Source organism: Lathamus discolor, chromosome 3 (assembly GCF_037157495.1).
Source record: "Lathamus discolor isolate bLatDis1 chromosome 3, bLatDis1.hap1, whole genome shotgun sequence".
NCBI classification, from domain to species: Eukaryota; Metazoa; Chordata; class Aves; order Psittaciformes; family Psittacidae; genus Lathamus; species Lathamus discolor.
Window position 1 is genome coordinate 39,781,964 of NC_088886.1, and position 27,878 is coordinate 39,809,841.

The 27,878-nt window shown below is 46.8% G+C and overlaps 1 protein-coding gene across 13 annotated transcripts in view; it reads right to left on the reverse strand.

Annotated features, from left to right (window-relative positions):
• The window catches only part of MBNL1 (muscleblind like splicing regulator 1), a 133,166-nt gene that overhangs the window by 77,568 nt on the left and 27,720 nt on the right, over positions 1 to 27,878 (reverse strand). For 3 of the 13 annotated variants that reach the window (XM_065674746.1, XM_065674739.1, XM_065674738.1), the window contains exon 1: positions 17,965 to 18,154. The exons of 1 other annotated variant lie outside the window; for it this stretch is intronic. Coding sequence is in view for 1 of the 12 variants with exons in the window: in XM_065674745.1 (XP_065530817.1) it covers positions 17,613 to 17,621 (9 nt within the window). In the remaining 11 variants the exon portion in view is untranslated. Of the gene's footprint in view, positions 1 to 17,130; positions 17,290 to 17,612; positions 17,735 to 17,964; positions 18,158 to 26,076; positions 26,276 to 27,878 lie in introns of those variants that run through there. 9 more of the 13 variants (XM_065674747.1, XM_065674734.1, XM_065674750.1 and 6 more) reach the window with 8 other exon arrangements.

Consider the following 27,878-nt stretch of genomic DNA (forward strand, 5'->3'; position numbering starts at 1 on the left):
CTCCGCCCGCCACAGGTACGGGCTCCCCGCACGGAAGCGGCGCGACCCGTCGGACGCAGAGTGGCGGCCCCGCCGCCCCGCCGGGAGCTGTCGCAACGCCAAGTTGCGGTGCGGCTGCCGCCGCCCGGGGGCTGGCCCCTCCGCTCCAGCGGGTCTCTCCTAAGGACAGACCCTAAAACGGCGCCTGCCCCCGGGGCCGGCTCGGGCCCGATGCCGCGGCTGGCTGCCCGAGACAGCCATCGTGCTGGCCAGTCCCCGAGAGCCGCCCGGCGTCTCCAGACCGGCCCGCACCCGTGCTCACCCGAGACCCCGGGAACACCGTGCCTGCACCCGCGTGACCGACCGCTCCAGCAGGGACCGGACCTCGCTTCCTCCCGCAGCCATGGGGAACCACAAGCTTCGTGACGAGCTCCGTTCACTTTAAAACCACCCAGGCATGTAACAGCTAGGAATGAGAGGGTAAACCTCTCCGTTCAGATGCCAAGGTGAAACCATTGTTTCTTCGAGACGAGTTTCAGACACCCAGCTACGCCACAGAAGTCTGGGACTACGAGTAAATACAACTCTGTAATAAAGGATAGCTCCTGGCCCAGCACGGAGATCCTGGAAAAGCAAAGCAGCCCTTGCGGCAGCACCAACGATGTGCTATGGGACAACATTGGAGCCCCTGGCCAATACAGACAATGGGAATTCTCCTACCAGCACTGCGACTCCCAGAAGCTTCCTGCCCACCTGCGTTCAGAAGGTTGTTTCCGTCCCTGTCTTTCTAAAGACACTGATCCACAATCGCTGTTATTTCCCACCACCATCACCTGCCAAAGCAGCATTGCTGTCATCAGAAACATATCCTGGGAAATGCTGGTCAGCGTGGATGCACACCAATAGACGATGAAAATCTACTAAGGGTCTTTTTCCAGGGGCTAAGTGATTAGAACAAACTACAGGAGAAGTAAAGCACACCTAATACAGCTAATAAGATTATAACAGGCACCGTTGTTTCCTTGCCAGGGCACTTGTAATCGTGCCCACATTTTTCATCCCTGCTAGCAAGAGACAAACAACTATGCATAATTACTTGCAAGCACAAGTTAACAGCTAGGTATGTTTCTGGTAAACACAGATACTTATTTGCTTCAACTGCCTAACCCTCAGGAATCAGACTCATCCTGTGCCAGCAGTCACAACTGATCAGTGCTCAGGACTACAGCAAAGACTCGGGTATTGAAAAACTCCTTCTGTAACAAGTGCTCAGGCAAGCAAATGAGGGTCTCCCACCTGTGCCACGGTACCTGTCATGAAGGGCCAGCACCAAGCACACCACTACCAAGCACCAATTTCTCCAAACACCAAGAGTTAGAGCAGCAAATGATGTATTTTACATGCTAAAGCCAATGCAAGTTAAAGGCCACATTTTCAAAAGAAGATATTTAATTTCATTCTCATTACAAGAGTAGCTGGTCACCCCTGACAAGGAAAGGACAGTGTGGAGGCAACACACAAAATGAACACAGATGAAAACTATCTTTTGTGCCCACATGTAGTGAAAGGAGTAATATTCCTGGTACAACTCACCAAACTAGGTTTTATTCCTAGCTTTGTAGTAAATTTTCTATTTGGAACTGGACTAGCCACCAACTCAGAGCAAAGTCCTGCTCCTGTTGAGGTTAGTGACATATCTGTAACAACATTACACGAGGCTAAATTTCACCCTTCGTTCTTCAGGCTGCCAGCTACAAACAGAAAGGTTACCCCAAGGAGCTGCAATGCCTCAAAGGGAAATCTTCTCAATGTGAAGAAATGTTAGCTGTATATTTTGTCCGCATAGTTACCTGAAGAAAAACTGTTTGGTCAGAATTTGTTACCTGAAAACAGAGCAGAAATGTCAGCTTTAAAAATAGCCTTCTAGCAAAAATAAAGACTGACTTCAGACCAGAGGTACATCTTCAGTATCTCCACTAAATAAAAATGTTAGCATAGGAATACAGTTATTTTATCTGCATAAACTACTTTCCCCTAGCTTTGAAATTCTCCTGTGATATTCCAGCTCCCCAGTAAGCCTCAAATGCTAAAGAATTCCCCTATCTGCAAGAAAACCCAGCAGACACAAGTGATGTCTTTCTTTGGCTGCCTCTGATAAGCTGGGAAAGACTGCAACAAACCCAGAGGGAGGAACCCTGGTGAGAAACAGGAAAAGGATTGACTTAATTTATATTTTTTAATTAAAATTTATTTAGGGGCTGACAGTTTCCAGATTCCACCTCACAGGCCATTCAGTACCAAAAACTGTTCTTAATCCACAGGTGATTTTTGAAGCTCACCTTTTGAAATTTGGAAGTATTCACTACTTGTCCTGAGAATGCTGCAACATTGGCTTGGCCAGAGCAAAATCTTGCCTTCACAGATAATTAGGAATACAAGGGAAATGAAGCTAAAAATATTGAAAACGTATTAAAATGTGATTCTCGGAAAAGACAAAAGAGAGAAATAACAATGACAAGTCATTCATTAAAAGGTTAAGACAGATGACAGTTGTCTGCTCAGCTGCGTTAATGAAAATCATTTAGAAACAGCTTTGTAAATCAATGGAAAGGTTATCTGGAAATGCACAAGAAAGTGAAACTAACACAGAAAGGACCATGTGATTATGGTTTCCAGGTTCTGATTAAATACATTCAACTCTTATTACTTCCCGTTACTGCCATGAAGAAATGTACAGCCAGGTTAGTGACACCATTTTCCTCCCCTTCTCATTACAGTCTCAGACACAAAAACAAAGTCTCTGGATGGGAGTGCCCTACTGCTCTGGACTCTCCCGAAGATCCACTGCTTTCACTGTTCCTGTACCAGGGTTTGCTGGATGTTCCTGTTTTCTTATGTCAACTCACACACATCTCCTGGGGAGAAAGATGCGTAAAGCCGGACATGTAAAAAGCACAATATTAAAGAAGAACACAGCAGTGCATAATGCTATTTTTACCCCTTGGGAAAGTGGAAGCTGAAAATACCAGCCTCAGTGACATGAAAACTGTCAGCAAGAACCAATCATTACACAATGTGAATTCATCCTCATGACAATGACTCCAGTGAGATAGGAAATGGAGTAAAATCAATATTCCATTTACACTGACAGTACAGTATCAAAGCTTGAAATTGCCAAATGGCTGTCTTTTAAATAAATTAGAAAATTACTGCCTGCCTTACCGTATTTTTTAAAACACCTCTGCCAAATTCAGAGTTTACTAATAACATATCTCAACATAAAATTTGGAGAACATACAGCAATTACTTCATGGCATAACTAAGGGATGTAATTAGAGCACTGTCACAAAATTAAGCAGAAACAATGAACTAATTAACATCTTGGCCACGTAACAGTGAAGGATTCGTTAAAGAAAACTGGTCTGGTACCCACCATCCCCATACAATGGCACGTAAAAGCAGGAAAACCCCTCTCTCAAATTTGTACTTTGGCACATATTGTGAAAAGCAGAACACCAAGGCAGCAGCACAGAACAGCCAGCTCAGAAGTGGCAATGCCGATACTGCACCATGCAACACGTGTTTCACAGCCCCCCTGCCCAGCAACTTCTGACTTAAACCGAGTTTGGTATCAGCACTGAACTACTGAGCAAGTCCCACACTGGATTTGTAAAAAAACTGACATTCAACATGACTTCTATGACCCAGGCACTTCACATAATATTCATAGTTTTAGTAGCAGTAGTACTAGTAGTAGGTTTTAAAGGCTATTTCTCTATTATGTTAGCTCTGACAAAGTTGCTTGGGAAGGCAGTGCAACCTCCCACTGACTTCAGTGGGCTGCTTAGGCACATCCCCATCAGACATGTGTTTATCTTGAGTATATTTCACAGTTTCTGAAGCTATTTTAGCAGAAACACCTAACTGTGACATTACATTGGAATTTAACACATCCAAGCATACTCAGTTCACGAAAACCGGATAAATAATGAAAAAAAGAAGCAACGTCATAAACTCAGCACCCCCAGCTGTGCATGTTACAGCAACATGCAGAAATAAGGCTGTTTCCTTGAAATCAATTCTGTAAGATTCACATCTGTAACCAAACTGTCACCCAATTCCCAACACCAGTGGTAAGGACACTGACGTACAAATCCCATAGCTCAATCCTTTCCCACTTTAGATTACAGTAATTTCCAAGTTAGAAGGTTATACTGCAAATGCCATAAAGCCTCTTTCCTTTAAAGAGCAGTTATGAATTAACCACTCTTACTGTAAAAAAATCTTTGAAGTCAATAAATATGCATGTTGAATTTATTTATTTTTTTTTTTTAGAAGCAATGGTATCTATCAATCTCCTTTACAAAATTTGGGATGCCAGACATGCAGAATTCACATTATCTGACAGCATCGGATGGATGTGTATTTATAAACTAAAACAGGGAAAGGCCAGTGTCTGTCTCTCGACTAGGACATGCATACACCAGCTATTATTTTGCTCCCTCAACCTGCAAGCCAGAGACACAAAAAGGGAGGAAGGACTACTCTGTATTTAATTCATTTTGCTGTTCATTTACGTATTACAAAGCATTCACATATCCATCCGCACCCCTAAAGCTGCAAACACTGTTTCTGGTAGTAAAACCATGCCCATACTATAATTCCCTTACTATAACATTTAGATAATATGCTTTAGAAATGGGAATTTCTGTATTATCCTGGCATAGGGGAATGTCAACCATTAAAGAAGTGATATTTCCCAAGCAACTCTAGAAAGACGTTGTTTATCTTTAAAAATAACACTAACCTAGTGACTTAACTTGAAACTCCAAAAAGTAGTATTTTTTTAAAAAAAGCTGAATTTAAATAACTAAAAGCTCTTTTATTAAAATCAGTCCTATGTGATTGTTCTAATTAATATTAATTTTAAAAACTGTGTTCCTATACAAAGACATTTGAAAGGCTGTAACAGAATAACTGTGCACTCTTCCAAAAAGCATAGATCTATTTATTAATCAGCATTTTGAATATTAAAGACTTTTTTTGAGGGGGGGAAACTGCAATCATACAGAAGCCAAGTGACGTAGGAGAGGGGTTAGATGACCCACGTCAGTGGCATCACACCAGGATTGGTCTCTCACAAACCCAGCATCTCTCTGGGGCAGCATGGGGTGCACAAGCATGGCAACCACTTCCCTCTAACATCAAGTTCAGCCGATGCCAGTGGTTGGTTTCAGGGAGGAAAGATGAGCAGGAGGAGCTCTCATCCTTGAGAGATGCAGCGAACACCCAGCCTAACTTCCTGCAGGTCAGATGCCTTAGCATCTACTGTATAGCAAGGGAAAATATACTGGCACCTCATTACTGCTAAGGCTCCCACTTTTCACAATCAGATATATCGTTTTTCACTTCCCTTCCTAAGGCGGCTGCCACGTGGCCCTGGCTGCAAAGGGTGGCTTTCTCCTTCCCCAGAAACGGCTGGATAAAGCAGTGGGTAAAAAGACCGCTCCGGTGAGCACCTGATGGATTATGGCATATACGTGGTCAGTCTCAACATTATTATTAATTTATTACTAATAGCATTTGCTTCATCCACAAGCTCCTCCACTTCACTGACCTAACCCAGTCTGGGCACCCCCTCCCACATTTGCCCCTGTCACCAAACTCCAGATTTCAAAGTTCTTGCCCATTCACATGATGATCACTTTGTTATGTGAACAATTCTGAATTAGAAGTCTGGATGCAGTCACCACATCCTTGCACACGTCAAATTACCTGGCAAGATTAAAACTGAACTTAATTACCAGAAACGGAATAGGCCACTGATGTCATCTGCTCCAAGCCTGTGCATCATCCTGCTCCCTGCTCACCCTGAAGAGAGATGTCCGCCCCAGCAGGGCCTGCCAGGCCTCCTGCAGCAAAATTCAGTGGGACACCTTACTTCTAACTGCCCTCTGCAAAAACGAGCATGCTCCTAGCAAGGCAAATCAGTTATAATTATGTGTATTGCTTCATCTTGCATCTGACTTGAGGGCAAACAAAAAGGGACGTGAGTACAGATAATGAGGAACACGTTATACAGAGTTCCGCTTTCGACAGCAAGTCAGACTTCGGGTTTCAATGGCCAGGTCACTTTAGCTCGCTAATGGTGAGCTGTGGCAACACTGTGACAATCACATGCTTCTCTCCAAGGACAAGAAAATTACATGGGAATAGGGCTGCCAATGCATTAGGGATCGCAGGAGAGCTGCTGGCAGCACCAAACCAGTACCCAGCACTGCAGAGCACACCCCAGCACAGCACCCCCAAGAAAGGCCCAGGGGACCCATGCCTCTGGAATCACCCCGGTCCTCAGTGATCGCAGCCCTGCCTCACTGGGGACACCCAGAGCAGTGAGGCAACACCAGCTTAGTGTGAGGACATGACTCCTGTTCACATTAACGTGAATCACAAGGCAACGGTAGCGCTGGAAAACTACTCCAGCATCTGTTGCAAGACAGGATATAATGCTGACCGCATTTCAGTGCAAAGGTTTCTGTTTCTCAAAGAATCTCAAATCCAGAATAAGAGAATTTTCTACATTTGAACGAATTCTGGCCTTACATTTAATTTGTATTTGTCAGTCATATCCTTCCATGATAGTAAGAACTTATATGAAGGAAATGAAATGAATCTAAAATAATTTCATTGTTCATGCAAGAACCTAAGAATGGCCCTCAAGAATCAGGCTAACTCTAGGCTCTGTCCCCATCTGAGGTATCCAAGATAATTGTTAGGCACTAATGTAAGATCAAAATTATTCTCCAGTACACAGCAAAACTTACCAAGTTTAGGAGACGCTTTCCTTAACAGAGATCACTACACACACAGTGCTCCATACAGAAACACTTATCGATACAATTAATTTTGCATCATAAAAAAATCTCACCCAAGCTACATAAACACATGTGTCTTCAGATACCAAGAAAAAGCTCCAAAGTAGTCACCATTATTAAAAAGTAACAAAACTTGAAGGACTGTATTTTAGGAAAGAAGTGAAAAATGTCTTTGAGACCATTTTCTAATCAGCATTTGCTGCAATTTATTGTTATACCTATTCATTTTGAGTTACACTCTTTATACAGCTAACAACAATCATGAAAAACAATCTCCAACGTTCAAACAGCTGCTCCTGCACAACACCACAGCCAGACGAACCGCTATGACTAGAGGAGAATGACGAAGGAACGTCAGAGCAGGGCTGCTCCCAGCGCAGGCTGGCAGGCATACGGTTAATGGGGATCCTCCTGGCACTGCAGTGTGCTGTATGCAAGACTTTAAGGGTAGCTTTCCTCTGCTCCTCTACCAAGAGCTGGGTTTGGTGATGAATTTTGCTAACACTCATTTTGTTCATGGATTCCCCAGTGTCTGCATGATCCAGTTGGTGCCACACTGCTTCTCAGTACATGCTTGCACACAACTTTTCTCTCATTTTTATCCTTTGGCTGTGGGTAACAAGGATGAACTTAGGGGAGGATGAAAAAGAGATTTCCAGTTATTTCACTGCCCAGAAGGCCCTTCCGGAAGGTTGTTGTTCGTATGGGAGGAAGCTGCAGTGCCATGATGCCAGCAGAGAGCGCTTGCAGCTGAGACCCCATCTGCTGCCAGTGCAGGGTCCTTGGGCTCTCCTAGGGCCACCAGGAAAAAAAGGCTTCAGGGACACCACTGGTGTAACACAAAAAGGCACATGAGATCACCCATAGGCTGCTATCATTTGAGCTTAATAAACTCATATTTTAAAAACGAAAAAAAAAGAGAAAGAGCCAGCAGCAGCCTGGTTGGTGTGGGAGGTGCAGCGAGTGAGGTGGCACCTTCTGCATCACTGCAAACGGTAGCTACAGGGAGTTTCCAGCTTGGGCAGTCCGATTTTTAGAATGGGCCAGGTCATAACAGGCTACCTTGTTAAGTTTTTATTTATGGCTGTTGCACGGCTATCTGCACTATTTCTGAGGTCACATCTTCCACAGAATAATCAAGGAATATCTCCAAGACAGAACAAACACAGACCCTTCATCACTCTCTTGCATCCATATATTCCTCGTAGTTTCACACTGTAGTAGCTCCTGGATTGCTCTTGTTCCACCTACATGCACCTGTAACTCACTATCCCAGCCTGTTCTGCTCATGCCGGGCCAAGGGAGCGACCTTTCCCACTGCTCTAGCAAGACCCTGAACACAAGGCACACAGCCTGGTCTCCAGTACAGTCTCCTGTGGCCTTTTGCTCACTTTGCAAAGTGAGCCTTTCCCTATGCTCAACTGGTGTCAAATCAGAGAACACATAAACTTCAAATTCCTATTAATTCTTCTTGCAGAAGAAATGGCCTCCATATATTCATGCAACACAAAAATGGTTCACTTTCCCAAAAATGCCTGCTATGACAGAATAAAAATACCAGTGTTAACACATCAATGGACCACAGCTGTGGACCAAAAGCCTTAGACAATCTTTTAAAAGTATCTAAAGCACTCAAGGTTACACCCATCACTGGAGTTACTTAACCATTCTTATTTTCTAAACAATCCCAAATAAAAGTTTGAAGAATTATACTATATGAAAACCCAATGCAAAGAAGGGCTCAAGCCCATCTGATGTTGCCACTCACACTGAGAGATAGCTCTGCAGCTTCCCATCTATTTTATTTCTAGAGAAAAGCCACATAAAGGCTTGTGTAATACCTGAAACATTTATCATCATTGCATACCCCCACTATTTTTATCTACTTTCCAGTAACATTTCTCACATGGAAGATTCCTCTTTGTCCTCCTCTACTTGAGTTCTCCTCAATGCGTCCCCTTTTTCATTAATGTACCTGTGCAAGCTACCAAAACTGAACAACACAGTGACTGAACTTTGGAAAAAAGCTCAAAAGATTAACGATTTTCCTTGTATTCTCACTCTTGCCTCTAAAAGCTATTTACAAATATCGAATATGAAAGTTTAAAATTCTACTCTTATATAAAAACCATGGAATATTTGGAAAATAGCTTCTGACAGATTTAAGAAAAAGCAGTTTTTATGAAAAATGGTGATCAAAACCAGAAAGCTTAGAAGTTGAAAACAAACCAAATCAACCAACCCAAAGCAGTAATTTTGCGTGTCATGCAGAAAAACGAGCGAAAGAAGTCCAAATTCTTGCATTTTAGTTGCCACCATTAGCTGTATTTAATTAGAAGAATGGAACAGAGTTGTGTTACTTTTCACAAAAAAATCACGTAATTGAAGATTTATTTATGGAGTATATTTGCACATAAATACAGAAGCTCAATAAAATGCTAGTAAGCAGCAAGCTTGATATCTTCCCAGGGGCCTTCTTCTAAGCAGTTTGCACAGCTAAGTCCTAGCAGCAAGTGCTTGCACTCCCAGAGCAACATTTTTAACCGTTACACATCAAAAAAGCCAAAAAGCACATAACTGTATTATCCGTATCACAGATTCACTACCTTTCACTGCTTGTCAAAGAAGTCTCAAAATCAGTTTAAGTTTTGCCTATGCATTGAGCACTGAAGGATTCCCATATAAAATTCATACGGAAAAGATTTCACTGAAAACCAGAAGTGATCATACAAAGTCAAGACTGCTTCCCAGGCACTAATAAAGTCTTCCAAATACTGGAAGAAAGATTTTTTTTATTCAGACTTTAATTTTTTTTAAGCTTCCAAGAGTTACAGAAAAAAATGCAGTTTATTTTTCACAAGTAAATCATGCTGCGCTTATTGGTATGTGCGGTTGGCAAGACCTTTCCATCCATGGAAACGAGATGGCACAAACAACACCAAAACAGCCAGTGTGAGTTGTGCTGGCGAGCACTGGCCCTCAGGGATCGGTGAGGAAGAGGAAGGGCGGGTGGTTCTGCACAGTCAGCCCCAGCGCAGCCGCCATCCCGCCCGCACTTCTGTGAGCCAACTTGGCCGATCTCAGAGCACCAGCTCTCAGGCGCCTGCGCGCAAGGAGACACGTATTTTCTATGGTGAATCCAGGACTAATTGCTGTTGCCTTCGGCTTGGCAACCTGCTTGGAAAACCTGACGTATCTGCATGACTCAGCGAGCTCCCAGAGCATGCACGCTCCTCCACCGTGCCTTCGGAGAGCGTAGTTTAAAAGGCTCAACACCTCGGGTATATCTAGACCCAATCAACGCAGCAAAGTTCATTTTCTACTACAGCAATTTACTTAAATTTAAAAGTAAAGCTTATCTCCTTGAACACCGTGTAGGTGTCACTGCAGCAGAGATATCAGCACTGCAATCCCAGAGCTGACAGTCTCGGAAGCATGCTCCTGTCTGATGTGCTCTGCTGCAGGCCAACCTGGGTGGGCTGCAGCTGCCCACCCGTGGACCATGCCCTCCCTGTGAGGAGGGGTGAGCATGGCATTGAAGGACTACCGAGAGAGGAGTGCCAAGGGCCTCATGGGCCGAGCCGAGGAGCTCTGATCACTCTCCCTTTTTTAGAAAGAAAAAATTCCCATTAACTTCTCTGGAAGCAGGATTGGGCCCAGGGCCCATAAATGCTCCGGGTTCCCAAGCCGTTACTCACTAGCTAGGGAGCCAGCAGGAATGTGCAGAGCCACTGCAAGCAGTGCAGGCAGCAAGGGCTGCGGGCACCGCGCTGCTCCCTGCTCCTCCAGCCTGCACCACTGGCACCTGCACCCAGTCTCAGCAGAGGAACAACTCTGCGCTTTGTACTCGCCCCATTAAACACTGTACGTGAGCTTCACAAATGCTGTCTCTCCTCTGTGGGTATGTATAAAGGGCGAACACAGATGCCATCAACTGAGCTTCCCATGCAGGCTCCTCAGCAAACTTGAACTTACAGCCACTCAAGTCAGGACATGTTATTTATAATGCTTTTGACATTTTACTTTTCTCTCCGTGCATTACCAACTCCAAGTTCAAACCCAAGGCATATTTCGCCTTGCCATATGATCTGCGACTGTCTCATGACTTACTATGTTATCATCACTAAGCTTAGCAAACAGGGCTGGTAAGTCTATTAATCTTCTGAAACATGAAGTCTGAAACCGTAGAAACAAAACATCTTTCTACGAGATACATAAAATGTGGTATAGTGAGATAAGGGGAAAATTCAGTGCACGCTCTGTTAATTTTTTTCTGTGCACTGCAAGCAAGACTGACGTACTTCTGTAAGAACCAACTCTGAACGTAACATTACTGGCAAGTACATAAATGAAAGAAAAAATAATTCCTTTTATAGCAGCAGCCTCCCTCAGGGGCAGACAGTAAAGTACGCTTCCAACAGGGAAACCTGGACTGTACACAGAAGTGTAAACTGCCACCTGTGAATTCACAGGAAGAATGCTGGGCGAGCAATGGAGGGCTACGTGAAAGCTCACTTTCCGAAACAACTAGATGTATTTTAACCTGTCTAGTACTTACTTCTTTTTATCGTGCTGAAATTCATTCCCATTGAGCCACCGATACACAGCTTGTATATTTATGTCCCAAAATATTTTTCTGTTAAAACAAATATTTGGTGTATTTGCCAAAAGCACAAGGTCCTGAGAGCAACACAGGCAGTTGCACACTTCCTGACAGTGCTCAGATCAGGGCTGGAAGTTGTTTGTCTCCAGGACTTCTTGCCAGCAGCGGCCTGCAGCTCCAGGAGGCTGTGGAGCTGCAGAAGGACGGACAGACCAGGGGGACGAGCTGGCACGCAGCTGTGCAACAGTGGCGGCAGCATGGCCTGTGCCCCTGCACTGCGCCCCTGCACTGCATTAATGCTGACTATACACTTGGCTAATGGAAATTATCATCTGCTTATGCGAAACTGACGGCCACTTGCAGTTTACTCAGCCCTGGCTTCCCATGTTTTCATGTGCAAGCACCAGATTTCACCAAAAATGGACTTGAAGCACACTATTTAGCATCCTAATGACAGAAGTATACTCCTACTTTACAAACTGCTGCTGATATTGCTAACTAATGCAAGTAGCAATTATCCCATTGAAAATTCAAGCTGCATCTAATGAGAACCTAAATTAAGCTTTAGTGAGGACAGATTATATCTGTTGCAAACCTTGACATTTTTTTCTTTGTAGTACAGTTTCCCAGCTACCTAAAATAAAGATATTGTGACTAAAAATACTCTTTTATAACAATGCAGCAGATGCACATAATTTGAAACGTGGACTATTTCACAGGTTAGTAGCTGGCAGCAAGTAGACGTTTTAAAATAATAATTGATCCCAAAGGAAAAGCAATTCTCCCAAGATATAGCTGGGTCTCATCCTGAGGTCAACATGCATCAAACCCTCCAGTCACCAAGGAGCCTGACCTCCTGTGTGCTGGCCTGCACCAGCTCAGTGCTGCTGTTCTCACTCTCCTCTTTCTGCCACTGAAGCTATAGAAGAAACTTTACATTGGCCTGAGAGCAGGAAATTTGCTGCTGGTTCTGAAGGCACAGAACAGTGTAAAATGATGTTTGCCACTGGCTTTAGTCTCCAAGCAAAGCAACGACTAAGACATTCACCCCGCACAAAGCGCTGAAGGTAGAATAGGAAGGGGTGACATCAACTTGAACATCCTTACCAGGAACCGTGCTCCACTACAAAAGGGCATATGCAAAACCTTCACCTCTTGACTCTTTATATTAAATGTGTATTTTTTTAATCTTGTTTCATCACAACTGTGACACAGTTTTAATGGTCCCTTCTCTTTCCCTGTTAATTGCTGGGAACTCTCATTGACACTAATGGGAATTACAATTGCACATATTCATGGCAGAACAGACTCCAAATGTCACCAAGGATAGCAATAAAGAAACATTCACATGTTTATCCTTTCAGTAAATATTTACAGGGTAGTTGGAAGGAAATGTTGTTTACTTTGCTGCATTACTTAGGAAATGAAGTTTACAATATATAATTGTTAATAAAATAAGATAAAAAATAATAATCACAGGCCAACTGCTCTAATACCTAATTAAGACAAACAGTGGAGACCAGCACATATGCAGGTAAAGGAAAGCCATGGACCCCACCCCAGACCCTATGCAGGGCTGGAAATGGCACAGATTTGAACATGGGAGTCCCCAGAGAAGCAATCAAACCCAGCCAGGTTCCTCACCTTACAGTTGCTAGGTGTATGAAGCACATGAACCAAAATCCTGGATCTACACATCCGAGCTCTGCTCACACTCCGGCCAATCTCCGAGCCCCTGGCAGCACCTGCACATTCATATGCAGGATTATTCTGCCACCCCTCACACATAAACAGCAGTACAAAACTGGATTACTTCAGGCAACACTCGATCACTGATATCAGTGTCCTTCCCTGTTCATACTGAAAAACCACCACCACAACATACAAAATACAATCACAGTAAATTTCCTTCTGGACAGAAGTAGTTGCAGGATTTTTCAGATAAATATTTATAGTTACAGAAGCCACCCTCAGCACGGGCAAAAACCATAAAAACCTGACAACAAAAGAGAACAGAACTTTTTTGCAGTTTTATCTTAATGAGCTGGCCCTTGTTAACAGCAAAATCACCTCTTTGTAGCATTTGCATTTAAAATGTGCATAAGGCAAAGGAAAACACATATTAAGCCTTTGAAAGGAATGAATAGTTACTGCAAGGCGTCTTTTATAATCCAACACATGTGACTTCCTCAGTGTTAGCGCTGTTAGAAAAATTATGTTCACAGTTTATACAAGTGGTTCCCAAGTAGCAATCATCCTCTGTTCCGGGCATCAAGAGGTGCTAAGGCTCATCCTCCTAATTACAGGCATTCCTGTGCCATTACCACTTCCACACTGAATCTGAAGCAGCAGAATAAAACAAGTACTTAAACGGAATAAAAACAGGGGAAAGCGTGTATTTTAATCTGAACTGGCCACAAGATCTTCATCTGCACCACATGTATAAGAACCCTTACTGTGGCCACATAAGCCATCCTGGACAGCAGGATAAAACCCAAAACCCACGCAGCCTTAACGGTCTGTGCTCCTCTGGGCAACCAAAATAACAGCCCTATGGAGCAACACCCTTCTGACTGCTTAATGTTTGTTGCAGCCGTCTGGTGTGATGCATCACCATCTCTTGCACTTCAAATTTATCTTCCACGTTTCCAATATACATGAGCTCCAAGTTTAGGGAAGTCAGGTTTGCATCCTGGGGCAGGGATGCAAAACAGCGCCACCCGGACGCTGTGCAAAGGCCCCAGGACAGGATATTTTTCAGTCCTCTAAAACCCTCCGGAGGACAGACTGCAGTGAATGACACTATAGGTTTTGTTCAATAGGATCTTCCCTGCTTCTGAACTTCTGGAAAACAGCATTTTCAGTGCTCCTGAGACATTCAAACTGGGCAAGCACCAGAAATCTCCATGCAAAACAGGTTTTTAAAGAAGGCAACAGCAGCACCTGCTACTTTCAAACCGTTGTCAGTGTGTGGTATTTGTCACAGAGGTGTCTAAAAATGGTTAGTTTATTCAACTCCTGGCCTCACCGTAGGAAGCAGAAAGTAGATAAACTCAGTAATTATTACCTAGCAATAAGAGAAAATGATAAACAGCATCTGAGACTTAGTGAATAAACAAAGTAGTAGAACTCAAGGGGTGGAACAGTGCAAACCAAAATCAACCATTTTTAAAACTAAATGTTTGCACTGAAGGCTTGAAGCAGCTTGATTCATATGTATTTATTTCTGATTATACTGCTGAACTTCCCAAAGCAGAATGAACTAACAATGTTTCCAGTCTGAACTAAAAATCAGCAAAACTCCCCAAGATTTTTATGTATCCACGCCAGCAGCAGGCTGCACGGCCCTTGCTGACCACAGCCCAGTGTAGAGCCGTTCCCGGACCCCAGCCTTCCCGAGGCACCTGTGGAATGGCCGCTGCAATGGCAATGTACTCAGGGAACCTGCACAGCACTCTACCAAACCCCCACTTGGTGTCTGGCTTAGGATTATGCTTTTGCCACCTCTCAGGTCTCACTGGGATGAACTGGGCTGAAAGCTCCCACAACCACAAGCAGTCAGGGAAGGTGTAACTTCCTGGCCCTGACTGCCCACCGAAAAACCTTAAAGTCTATTCTGAATTATGATTATAATTAGTTCCACAATTAGATAATAATATACCAGAGAAGTTTTAAATTAAAATCCTCTGCTTCCACTAATTCAACTGTTTTGGTGATATTCCTGAAGACAGATACTATCTATGCCTTGTTAACCCACCAGATCTAAAACTCCGCCATGAGGGTGAAGGCCAGGAAGGTGAAGGTCAGGCGCCTGCCTAGGAGGGCCCAAGCGGTAGGCAGTCGCTGGATACATCTCAACTGGCGATTGCCCATGTTTGCAATACAGCTTTCAGAAAAGCACAGAGCTCGTGCCTCTGCGGCACGTGGCACAGCTGCGTTTCACAGCACTTCTGAGACAACGCGCATAGAGGAGGGTTTTGTGGGCAGGTGAAAAGAAATTCACAAAGGAAAGCTGTTCCTGCCACAGGGAACACTGGCTCTGCGCAGCGAAGGGATGTATGGAAACTATACCCTGCATGGCAGCTCAGAGGAGGTTCACAGGACGGTGCTGGCACAGTTTCCTGATTCAAGTGACTTACAGATTGCCCACATAATGCCCCAGTTTTGCCCATTGATTCAGCTGCTTCATAGCACAGCAAAGCATCCTGTGACCCAGACCCCTGTCTGCCATTCAAAATAAATTTAATCAAATCATGGTATTAAGGAAATGAGATGATAAATATGCCCTGTCACCTTTTCTCTCATATACCAGACTAAGAACACCATTGCCTGTATATCTTTCCTCAGCAGCCTGAGGAAGTAACAACTGCACAATCCAACTGTACAACTGTACTTTCAGGTGTCACGCAAACGAGGCAGGCTCCATGACAATCATACATACAACCTACAGGGTATTAAGTTTTCCAAATTTTCTTGAGTCTGGAGACTAGCTGGTTATGAAACTTCGAACATTCAGTCATCACCATTGTTTTTCTATTTAAACATCCTTCATTTCAACTAAGCCTGAAGAAGTTCAGTACTTCTCAAGCCCAGCCTTCAAATCCAGGGAAGCCCAGTTCCATTTTACAACACTCTGGCCCACACCTGACCTGATAGAAGCTGAGGAGAGAAGCGACACAGGCCTCATAGAATTTAAATTGCAAAAACACAAGCTGCAACCACAGAGCTCAGCTCAAGCATGCACCCAGCACCCCTGTTCCCTCCAGACAGATCATCAGGGTGCTTGGCTATCTGGAAAACCTCCCGGGCAGCGCTGCCATCTCAGCCCACAATGCGTGGCACGCAGGGAGACTCCTGACATTTCGGTTTTCTGAGCCGGTACATCCCAACCTTCCACATCCAGCTATTCTGTCACCCATTTCAGTGAACCTTGGGATGCCAAGCCTTCCATTTCTTTCTGTCTACGTTCAATTGCCATACTGGCTTATGCCAGCAGGTCTGGCAAGGATCAGTGCCAACACAAGCAGCCAGCCCTGGCAGAAGCCTGCCATCCACTGCAGTGTCCAAGCACCCAACCTTGGGCTCTAACCCTCAAACCTCCCCTGCAGTAGCAGGTACCGTCGGTTAATTATGCATTATGCAAATTATTTCCCTGTTGTCACTTTGGAACATACTGCCGTTTCATCACAACCCTTTTCCCGCAGTCCTGAATAAGATACGGCCCGGTCATTTATTCCCTTCTATCTGCAAGCCTCACTCCTGCCCGTCAGAGCCCATTACACCTGCTATCATGCAGTTTCACTCGTCACCTGTGCTCTGCTACTGCCATGTCTGGCAGCACATATTCGCCCCTCCAAAAAAATCACCAAAAGAAGTATTTTTTTTTTAAGAAGTAACCATGCATGGCTCTCAAATAACTGTTTTGCACAGACAACATTCCTGCATTTTGCTTTTCCACTATACTCGCATCTTAAACTGATTTGCTTGCAGTAACTAGCTGCAAAACAAAGTTCTGAATTGGAGAACTTTCTCTAAAAAGAACAGATTTCCGCGCAGTTGCTCTGGAAGCTCCCAGAGAACAGGCAGTACGGCCGGCTCGCACCTGACGGGCCATGTGCACCCACCGGGGCCGCCGGCCGCCCTTGCCGGCATCCTCTGCGGAGCAAACCCTACCTCCGGAGCGGGGACTCCGCACCACACGCAGCTGCCTTCCGCGCCCGGCCCGCCGCCGCCTTCCCGCCCCGAGCGCCCGGGAGGCGCCGCTCGGCCGCACCTGCCCCGCACAGCGGCGGGGCGCGCCCGGCAGTGCTCTGGGCTCCCGGGACGGGTCACGCGTAAAGCGCCTCCCCAGCCGGGCTGCAGCGCTCGGCCAAGGCAGGACGCGCGGGCAGGCGCGGCCGCCCTCGAGGAGGGCTCCTGATCCCCCGGCCGACGGCGTCTCTGCCCCCTCGCCCCGGCCCGCGCCCCCCCTCCGAGCCCAGCCCAGCCCAGCCCAGCCCAGCCGAGCCGAACAGGGCGGGCACCCGCTTCTCCCGCGCCACCGCCCCCAGCAAGCCACCGCCCGCGGGGCCCGCCGCAGCCGCCGCGCCGGGCGAGGCCGCGGGGCCGAGGGCAGAAGCACACCGGGCACCTGCGGCCGCCCCCACCGGACTCACCTCTAGCATGCCCGCGGGGAGGGCGGGCGGGCGGCGGCCCGGCCCGGGCTCGGCGGTGGCGGCCGCGAGGGCCCGGCCCAGTCAGGGACGCATGCTGACACCGCCGCCGGCGCGGAGGGCGGGCGGGAGGCGGCGGCAGCGGCCCGGGCTCCCCGCGCCGGCCCCGGCCCCGGCTTCCGCCGCCGCCCCCGCTCCGCCCGGAAGCGCGGCCCCGCGGGCAGCCCCGGGCCCAACACGGGCCGGCTGGGAGACCCGGGCCCGCGACCGCAGGGATACTCGGCCCAGTCGCAGCTTGGCCTTGGCCCCGGCCTCGGCCCCGGCCCTGGCCGAGGCTCGGCCAGGCCGCGCTCACCTAATCCAGGCGCAGCCTCCGGGATCCGGGCGACACAAAACCGGGACTAAGGAGAAGAGCAGAGGCGTCGCGGGCTACCCTCCCCCGGGGACTCGCCTCCTTCATCCTCCCAGCAGCGGAGCGGCCCGGCGCCTCATGAGTCACGGTGCCCGGGCCCCAGCACACGTGCCCGGCCCCGCCGCCGCCTCCGGTTTCGGAGGAAGGGAAAAAAAACTGAGGCAGCAGAGCGGGCGGGGGGGGAAGCGGGTGGAAAATGTCTCCGGCAAACAGCTCGGCCGGCACTTCTCCTCGCCACCCGGCCCGCTCTGCGAGGCCTTGGCACCAGCGTCCTCCAACTGCATTATCCATTATACCACTATTTTTCTAGACATACCACCCCCCAAGTGCTTTTTCGCTAAGTAGGCAAGGCAATCTTCTTTCTAGGGCAGGCAAAAAGGCTACACTTTGGTCCTGTTTCCTGCTTTTTCTTCATCTCAGCAAGTAAGGTGTGCTGCAGACCAGTCACTTTGTCCGCATGGTCCCATCCTGGTGAGCCTGGAGGCTGCTGGGGTACTCAGGCGGCTGCCCCGGCTGGCATGGTACGCCCCATGGCTGCCTTGGGCACCCCACACGCTCTCTGGCCAGAGCAGGTGGCCAGCACCCACTGCGGCAGCCGGGCACTGCTCTGGAGAGGCCCTGTCCCTCCTACAGCAGCACAGCCATCCCCAGGGTGATGGCTCTGTTCTGCAGAGTGTCACAGACTGTCACAGGACTGAGGTGTTGGTCCTGCCGTGCCAGAGATGCCAACAGGAGCAGTGCAGGAGCTTCAATAGTCAGTATCAGTGTGTCCCTTGCTAGGATGCTCACGTCTAGGGCCATGTGTGAAGGGAGCTGTACAAAACAATGTGCCACTACCTGAAGGGACAGAAAAAGAGAAGGACGTACACCTAAACACATGGGTCTGGTCCCATCAGTGTTGGCCTGCCAGGACACAGGAAGTGGGATGGGACTTCTAGGGACAATGGTGGGGACAAAGAATTGGAAACAACCTCCTGATGCCAAGACTGAAGGAAGTACAGCAATGATAGTCTGAGATTTCAGAACACTGTAAAGAGCAAGAAACAATCTTATCTCTGTATTTCTGGTGGTGACGATGAGGAGATGGGCTTAAACTGCAGAGAGGGAGGTTCAGGCTGGATTTAAAGGGAAAAAAAAAAGGACTGACAGGGGTACTAAATCAAGGTTAGGAACCTGTCTAGAGGAGTGATTCAGGTATACTCCATCCTGCCTGGGGCAAGGGAATGGATTAAGTGACCTTTTGTTCTCCCTCTTCTGGCTCTTTCTTCCACTGACCCTGCTGAGGTTTACGCTTTTTGATCTGTACTTCTCTTTTATACTGTGCAGTCTGTTCCATCCCCAAGGCTCACAATACACCTCTTACACTGCTAATACCCTTTTATTTTTCCCATGAAAGAGTCCCATGCCTTTGAAAATTATGTTTTTCAGTTCTCTATATTTGACCATGTTAATAAAATCAGTGACAGGATTCTCCAACTTTGTCTTTTGATACCAGGGAAGCAGTCATGTCTTAGCCAAACTTAAACCCAAAACCTACAAACATTTGCAATGAATCTAGCAGACACTTTGCTTAGGGTTTTTTTGGTTTTGGTTTTTGGTTTTGGTTTTTTTTTTTCCAAAGCATTTTATCATATGAAGCCACAGTTTACTGAAAAGGCTGAGTACATTTCAACACATGTACACACGTTTTTTAAAAAAAACCTCAATTACTCTCTTTTCCCTTCAAATTTCAATTTCAATTCTGTTTTCTTCCATAGAGAACAATTCAGAGAACTGCTACCTTCCGGCAACTGCTCCAGCTGTCTCCGTTCCTCCCTGGTCCCCATTACTAAATGTAACCGTAGGCCAATTAGTCAAGACAAGGAACTCCCTTCTCTGCCATCGGCACAGGCTCTACCCACCCAGCTCCCGTGAGTTCTGAAGCCCTGCAGTCACCCCGGCGGCAGACTGCATGACTCTCACCTCTCCGCAGGAACGACAGCTACCACAGGGAGCCTCCACTGGGGCTTTAGCCGCTCTTAGATGTGGAAACATTACAAAATGGACATGTCAAATGCTCACAGCTACACCTCCATAGAGCTTTCTCCTTGGTTTGGTTGTGAAAATAAGAACCATTGTGTTCACGGAGAGGAAGAATGTAAACCCCATAAATGAGTCCTGCTAATGGCATAATCTACACTAAAAGGACGCCAATAATGTCTATAAGGAGGCGATTTTTCTGAAGTCCCACTGCTGTCATACATCAGTCCTTCATTGGCAGGGACTGCAGCATGGGGGCATACATGGCAGGGAAAGAGGCTCAAGGGCTGCTGCCAGGAGCGGGGTACCAAACATTTCAGAAATCAAAACACAAAAAACTACAGAAGGCTTTTTCATGGTTAAGTTTACAAATTTCATCTGATCTCCCTTAAAGCTCCTGAAGGAACTAGCTCAGGCCAGTGCTTCCAGTCAGCACAGGCGCTTCACCAAAGGGCCTGATTTAATGCTTTTGGGTATGTCCCATGCCTCACATCTCTCTCGCTGCTCACCAACTTTTTTGTGGAAACACCAGATACTCCAAACACCTCTGTCCTCTACACTTCACACTCCTGGGTGACCTTATTCCGAATTGTGATACCTCCATTCTTTCCTATTTGCATCATTACTACCGCAGAAGGTTCTCTCAATTGGAAGCACACAGTGGCTGCAGAAGCACTTGGGGCTGGATGCTGTGACAAGCAGCGGTCGTGCAGTGGTGCCCTGTTGCCAGAAAATAAACCCACAGCCTCCCTCCCCTCAAGCAGGCTTCCATTCTCAGCCGTGGTTTAATTTCATCCTCTCTCTGTTCCCACAGGCTGGAACTCCCATGTCATGTAGCTTTTTAAACTGTGAGGCTGGTGGTCAAACCCCCATCAACATGAACAACAGGCTAACAAGGAAACTATGAGGCACAGCAACATCAGAGAAGAGAAGGAGAAAAACAAAGGTTTTATCTCCAGGATCAGGAGTATAACTTAATTGTGTTAAACATCTCTATCAACACAGACACCTTGTTGCAACTTTATTTTTAATAGCAAACATTGTGAAGGTTATAGGTCTGTGAGAACTTTGTCTATCTTTCTCCCTCTTACACTTGTCTTTTTCCTCCAAATCTTATAATTTGTATTTGTAATTCTGAGCATCACTTGTTACTATACCCAGTTGTTCCAGAATACTTTTTATCTTACAAATGAAAAGAAATCACTACTAAAGTAGCATTTCCACTGCAATTAAATGTTACTTTAATTCACTTATCAATACTGAACTGCTGTTGACATGTGAAATTTCGATTGCTCAGAATTACATCTGCCGCATCCTTTGATGCATAACAGAATAAGCCAAACCACTGTTGATATTTATTAGGCTTGGGGACTAGAACAAACCTGCCTTTAAGTTTGCCTTTTTCCCTAATCTGTACCCAGGGCTGAACTAAGCAAAGAATTATGTTTTGTGAAATGAGGTTATAACATGCTTTTCCACTTTGAAGAATAATTCCTCACTTTATTTTGGGAGACAAATAATATTACCTGCTCAAGAGATCTGAACTCCAGCTGTTTCCTTATTCAGACTTTTTGTTCTATTATACAGTCTGTAATGAATATAATTAACTTTTTTTGTGATTGTGTGCTCTAATCACACCCTGCAACAGACCATGCAGAACTTCTGAACCTGTAATGAGTATTGGGATGCCTTGGCCATCCTTGCTCAGGAGCTGCCTGGGGAGCAACCTGTGGGGCTGTATGCCCGAGGAAGCAAAGGCACATCACTGACTGTGAGATCTTGCTGATATTTTGTATTTATCTTTGTGGGCTTTTTTATAGAAACTGGAGACTGAAAGGACATAAAGAAACATTAATTTTTCTTTTAGAAAAATATGCCACGAATTTACATTTTTTTTCAAAGAAGTCTAATCCTGATTAGTAAAAAATTAAAAAAAAAAAATGGTATCCCATTGTATTTTTCTATTTGCTTGACTTTCATGCATTTGCCTGTCGTTACACAAAGCAGCAGCGGTACAGATGTACCACTCAGATAACTTCAGCACTGGTTGCACACGCCTTGATAGTCTCTGGGAACAAATACTATAATGGATCATTTGTTGCTCTTCCTGTTTCTGTTCTATCACAAAGGAATACATGAGGCTGCTTCCTCTCTGGATGCTTACATCAGTATGCTGGGCATTTTCAAAGCAGTTGTTCTGGTCACAAAGTTTTCTGTACGAACTCCTCACTGCCCAGATTTCTATTAAATGACTTCCATAGACCAATGTCTGCACAAATGATCTTTTCTATCCACAGAGCTAGCTTTAAAAAAAAAACAACTCGTGTCTAAACTGTGCCTCCTGGCCCTGCCTTGGCAAGAGTGCTTGTGTGAGCACTGAGGTGCTCACAGCCAGTATGGCAGCTCCCTTCCCAGCTCCCTGCAGCCCAGTTTAAAGAGCCTAGCTCCATAGCCATCATTTGGTTTCACTGGCAATTAGGTTTATTTAGTTTCATTTTCCAATCAAGCCCATTTTCACGTGACAGCACACAGCAACCTGCCTGCTGGGTTTGGTACTTGCTGCCTGTGATGGCAGCAGCCCTGCCAGCCTCTGTCTGCCAGCCCTGCCTGAACTGCTGCCACCAGGTGTATCGTCTGGGGCCCTGCTCAAACATGCCCCTCTTTTGACAAGGTCTAGCTCCAGTATGCCTAACATAAGGTTCATGCCCTGCTCATCTGGGATGTAATTTCTTACTGTATCCTCTAAAGTGAACATACTCTGTTTTACATGGGTTTATATAGGTTATGGGGCTTAAACCCTGAAGCACAGATGCCAAACACAAGCTCTGCAGTAACAAGATGTCCAGGTAGGGCATGATAGAGGGGAAACCATAAGGAAATCTCAGGGGACTCACAGAATATCATCTGGAAATAATTATAATTACTATCTGGGATACCAAACAGGACAATGGACTAACCTTACAGCAGAGAAAGAGAAAGAAATATATCAGTGTACAGTTAGATTCATATGTCATTCAAACAAAAAAACATAAATTAGGAGACAAAGGAAAATTGTGAACACAGAAGGTATTTTGAGAGATATTTTATGTTTTAGAGTTATTATGTGTTGTTATAACAGAAGCAAAAAAGGGGAACTCTCTTGGCTGAGGGAGGCAGCCCTGCTGGTGCAAGTGAAGCAAGAGTCTGACCTCCAAAAGTTGTGCAATGGGAGCCTGCCTTTCCCTCCAAAACCCATCCAGGAAGGCTGCAGGGCCAGCACTGACCCAACCCAGACTGGCAGAAGCTCTGGAGGCACAGCAGTGGGATGCCAACGTGTCCTGTTGCCCCGTGTGAAGATGGCTGTTGGCATCCTTTTCACAGCTGTGCCTCAAGCAGAATAGAAGCACTTCCCACTTCAGTTCCTACTCCAAAATGATCTGAAGGGAAAAGTTTAAGGGGAAACTCTGAGTGATAGGTCATGCTGTAACCAGCATGGCATTAGGGATATGAGGTGAAAATAGATTAAAATTTTCTCTTTGTTACTACAAATGTGATAAACACTCTGACAGATTACTTCGGTCTGCAGAACTAAGAAACTTTTGTTATGAATGCCTTATGGAGTGTTTCCAGCTCTCCCGTAGAGATCTGTTTTGTAAGACATTCGGTATATGCAGGAGAAGGTAACCCATGGTGCACGAACCACAGCTACTTCAAGCACCAACTCAGCAAGTGTCTTTCAACTGTTGCTCTGTGAAGGCAGCCCCCCTGGCAGCCTGCTGCCTCCCCATGCAGCCACAGGGTCCCTACAGAGACCAGGTCCCTAAAGGTAGGTAGGCACTGGTGACTGGAGGTGTGCAGACTGATGCATACCCAAGCAGCGAGGACCAAGCGTCCAGCTCGGCTTGCACCAGCGTTTTACTCCAAACCCCAGCTCCTGCTTTGGTAAGACTGTAAATCGAACAGGAATGTTTTGCTAAAGAACAAAAACTCAACAATTAAGAACCTAATTTAATCCAGAACCTAATTTAGTCCAGAAAAGGTCGCGGGACTACAGCCAGCTGTGCAGCAGTGGTGGGTGAGCAGCTTGGGTAAAACACCAGCCCTGTCAGGTGCCCTGTGCCCCAGCACGCTCCCCGCCAGTGCTGCACCATGCCTGCAGCATCCCCTGGGCCACAGCTACACTCGCCCACCAGCTGTGCATCCCAGAGCAAAGCTTCTCTCCTTAATATTTACAGTAACATAGCACTCTAAGGATAACTGCACGAAGCAATCTGCAGACTCCTTAGCTGTCTGCCCTTGATCCACCCGGTGACAGCAGCAGCACCGAGCTGTGGTGACTGCAGAACTCCCACCTGGGAGGAGTACAGGGTGCTGCCATACCCACCTCTTCCACAGATAAACAAAAATCACGGTGCAGATACATCTAGCTTGAACTGTGTCTTGTGGGTTCATTTTATCCCACCAAATAGCTCTGAAACGACAGTCACAAAACAAAACTAGCACTCTGGTTTTGGTTTTTTTTCATTGCCTGTGTTAAAAGCAGATGCACAAATTACTTCAAACAGACTAAACATGATTACAGTCCTGGAGAAGCTGTTCGCTTCCTTTTGCCCTTATTTGTTTAGTACTCATGAAACTCAACTTCCCCCCGAAAGGCCTGACATTAAATTTCAGTCTTGCCAATGGAGAAAGCAATCGTTACATCTCTTCTAGCACAGCACAACTTCTGCAGTAACGAACTTCCGCTTCTGCTTCACAGCAACATGGAGGCCATCGCTGCCGCACTACAGTGCTAAAAGACACTTTTTTTCTGTTTTAATGATATTGTCTGCAAGTGCGTTTTCAGAAAGATAATGCATGAATTTCAGACTTGGCCTTTCCACTGTAATGTCCTTTCGTTTTAAAACTTGCAACTATGAAGCGATTGTATTTGTGTTAAAAGTACTAAAATACTTAAAACCTCTACTAGTCTACAAGGATATAAATAAGCAAAACCACACTGCTAATTTCACAGCAAATCATTATTACATATGCTACCTCTTCTGCACTTTCAGTGCCCAGCCGGCAGTGCCAGGGTCTGCTCCCACTTCAACCTCTCTGGGCAGTGGTGTGGCTGCTCATTCTGGGCAAACCCTTCCTGCAATCCAACCTCATATTTAATCATGGAAAACTGGCGGGTCATTCACCACAGCAGTGTATTTCACAGCAGCAAGCCGAAGGTTCACTCTCAGAGGATTAATGTAATTTCAATTTCTCTAGGGCTTTTCTGAGGATACTTGAGGGGCTGGAGCAGGGTCAGAAGAGGTGCTCTATGACAGGCACCCACCTGTGTCAGTCAGGGCTGGAGAGGACCCTCACACAGGGGCAACAACACTCTGCCCCTGCTGAGAAATGCACCGGAATTGTGGCACAGCCATGGCGGTGATGCTTCAGCACCAGCGTAGGCATCTGGCCCTATCTCTACTCTACCAACAGTACAGAACAAATGGCTAAACCAGCTCCTGGGGCTCTGCTAAGCACAGGAAAATATTTCTTTCAACTTTTCTAGTGCTGTAAGCACCATTGGGAGATTAACTGGCAAAATGATAGTAAAAGCGGAAGAGAAAGATGCACTCATTGGTGCTGCAGCACCTGGCTCCCGCACCAGGATTGTCCCGCATGTTCCTGGGTGTGGGTCTGAACTCGCCCAGGGTCCCGGAGGAGCTCCCACACCGTGGGGCCCTGCTGCACTCCAGCAAGTGCCACATAAGTTCCACTTTGAAATCTGCCTGTGACTTTTAATACTCTTTGGAAATGCAGTTTTTTTACTTAAACTTTGCATAATGAAATCTCACATGCAGTGCTCATTTCTTTAATGTATGATTTAAATCTTCCCCAACTTATCTCAGGATAGCAAGACCTATACACCAAAGTCGGCACGATGAGATGTAGACACAATTAAACAGGTTATCTCTCTGAACAACATACTGCAACCCGCTAAACACCTGCAGGCTATCGCGCTGTGAATTTGCGTGGCCAGCCAGGGCCACAGAGTGGGGTAAAAGGCGTAATTCTTACCTGGGGTCCTGCCACGCGGGGCACGTCGCAGCAGGCTGCAGCGCTCCGGCAGCGCAGCCACCGCTTCCTCCGGCGGCGCGAATTACAACATCCTTTTTTGCAACGGCGGGACAGTGGCCTAGCAAAGGGGGGAAGCGGTGAAAGGCCAGAAGAATTACGCTTTCCAAACCCTATAGGTCTAAGGATGCAACATAAGCTATTCACATTGGCACACAGCAGTAACCATGGTGACGGGCTGTGGTTTGCATATATGTTTTCTTAAAGAAGCAAAAATTACTTTCAGATCATAAAAAAAGAGACGCAAGGAGAAGTGCTTTTGCACTGCAGCCACATTGCAAGTTGCGGTGTGGCTTGCTGCTGCAGAGGCTCCCGTCTCGGGCACGAACGGATGTTCTGAAATGCACCGGTTGAAGACGTCTCTGCTGCAACCCGTTAATCTGCCCATGGGCATCTGGCGGGGGGGAAGGCCTCAGGCTGCCTGACAAGGCCCTCACTCACAGTCCCTGGAAGTGGGGCAATGGCTGGGACAGCGTCCCTGGGGCTCCCTTCCTGCTGTGAGCCACAGATAATAGCTGCCTGGCCGGCACTCCCTTTGGCACACAGCATGGCTGGCCTCACCAACCAGAAACATTTAGACCCATTTTTGTTATTTCTGCTGTGACTGCTGCCATGTCTGGGCTTCCTGCGCAAGTAACATCCCTTCCACCCAAAGCCCTGCAGAGCAAGAGCTTGCCGCACGCTGCAAAGCTTGCGAGAAACCTCCCTTGCTTAACTCAGGGAGAGAAACGCTGTCCCCCTGCTCGGTTCACCAGCCACTGCCAGCCTTCATAAAGCAGCAGAGCAGCTCCGAGCCTGGGCAGTGCCCCAGCAGGGGCTGGCTGTCAGCGCTGGGTACAGCACAGGGCAGAGGCGGCCCATGGGTGGCAGCTGGGGAGCAGCCACATGGGCGCTGCTGCAGAGGAAACCTGGCTGGCTTCTGCTCCGCTTGTTCAACCCGCTCTCCACACATGGTGCAGGAGGGCTGTGCGCCTGCAGGGCACAGTGCACAAGACCTAAGCTTGCAAAGCGGCCTGTTTCTTGGAGCTGCTCCCCTGAGCTGCCCATGCTCCCAGGGTGTTCTGGAGGTGCAACCTGCAGGTAAAAGCAGCCTTGAAACCACGGCAAAGAGATATTGCAGTCAACACCAGCAGTAATTATAGTCAGCATTTCTTGCTATTTCTTTCCACTCCTCTACCACTGCTGTACTGTCAAGGCACAAAGGTTCACCATCTCATCTGACAGGATGTTGCATGAGTTAACAAAACAGTCTGGCAAGAGCTGTACAGCCCGTCTCATGGCATGTACCAGCTAACCCAGACCTGGTGTGCTGTTAGAGCAGCACACAGCCCCAGCCAACCCCTCTACCCAGCCTTAGCACTGGCAGCAAAGGTGACTGCGCCAAGGGCTGGGAAAGGAGACGTCTTCATCTGCACGGCTTCCTCACCAAGGCCACTGCAAGAGCTGCCCTTCAGTGAAACAGTTTCTCCAGACCTGCTCATTTGTAATAGCATGACTGAAGCCCAGGTCGGGTGGGAAGGCAGAAGCCAGCAGCGACAGGCTGGATTGGCACTCAGCAATGGCCTCTCCCAGTTGCAGTACAGCCCTGCAAGATGGGGAAAGGAGAAGTCACACCAGTACTGGGCCTCCCTTCTGTAACCGCTGTAAACTTCTGCACTGTGGGCTGGCTGGAGGGAAGGCTTCTTACCACAGGAGCAGTGGGGCATGCCAATCCTCACGTCTCTCCCTCAGCAGCCGCCCCCAAG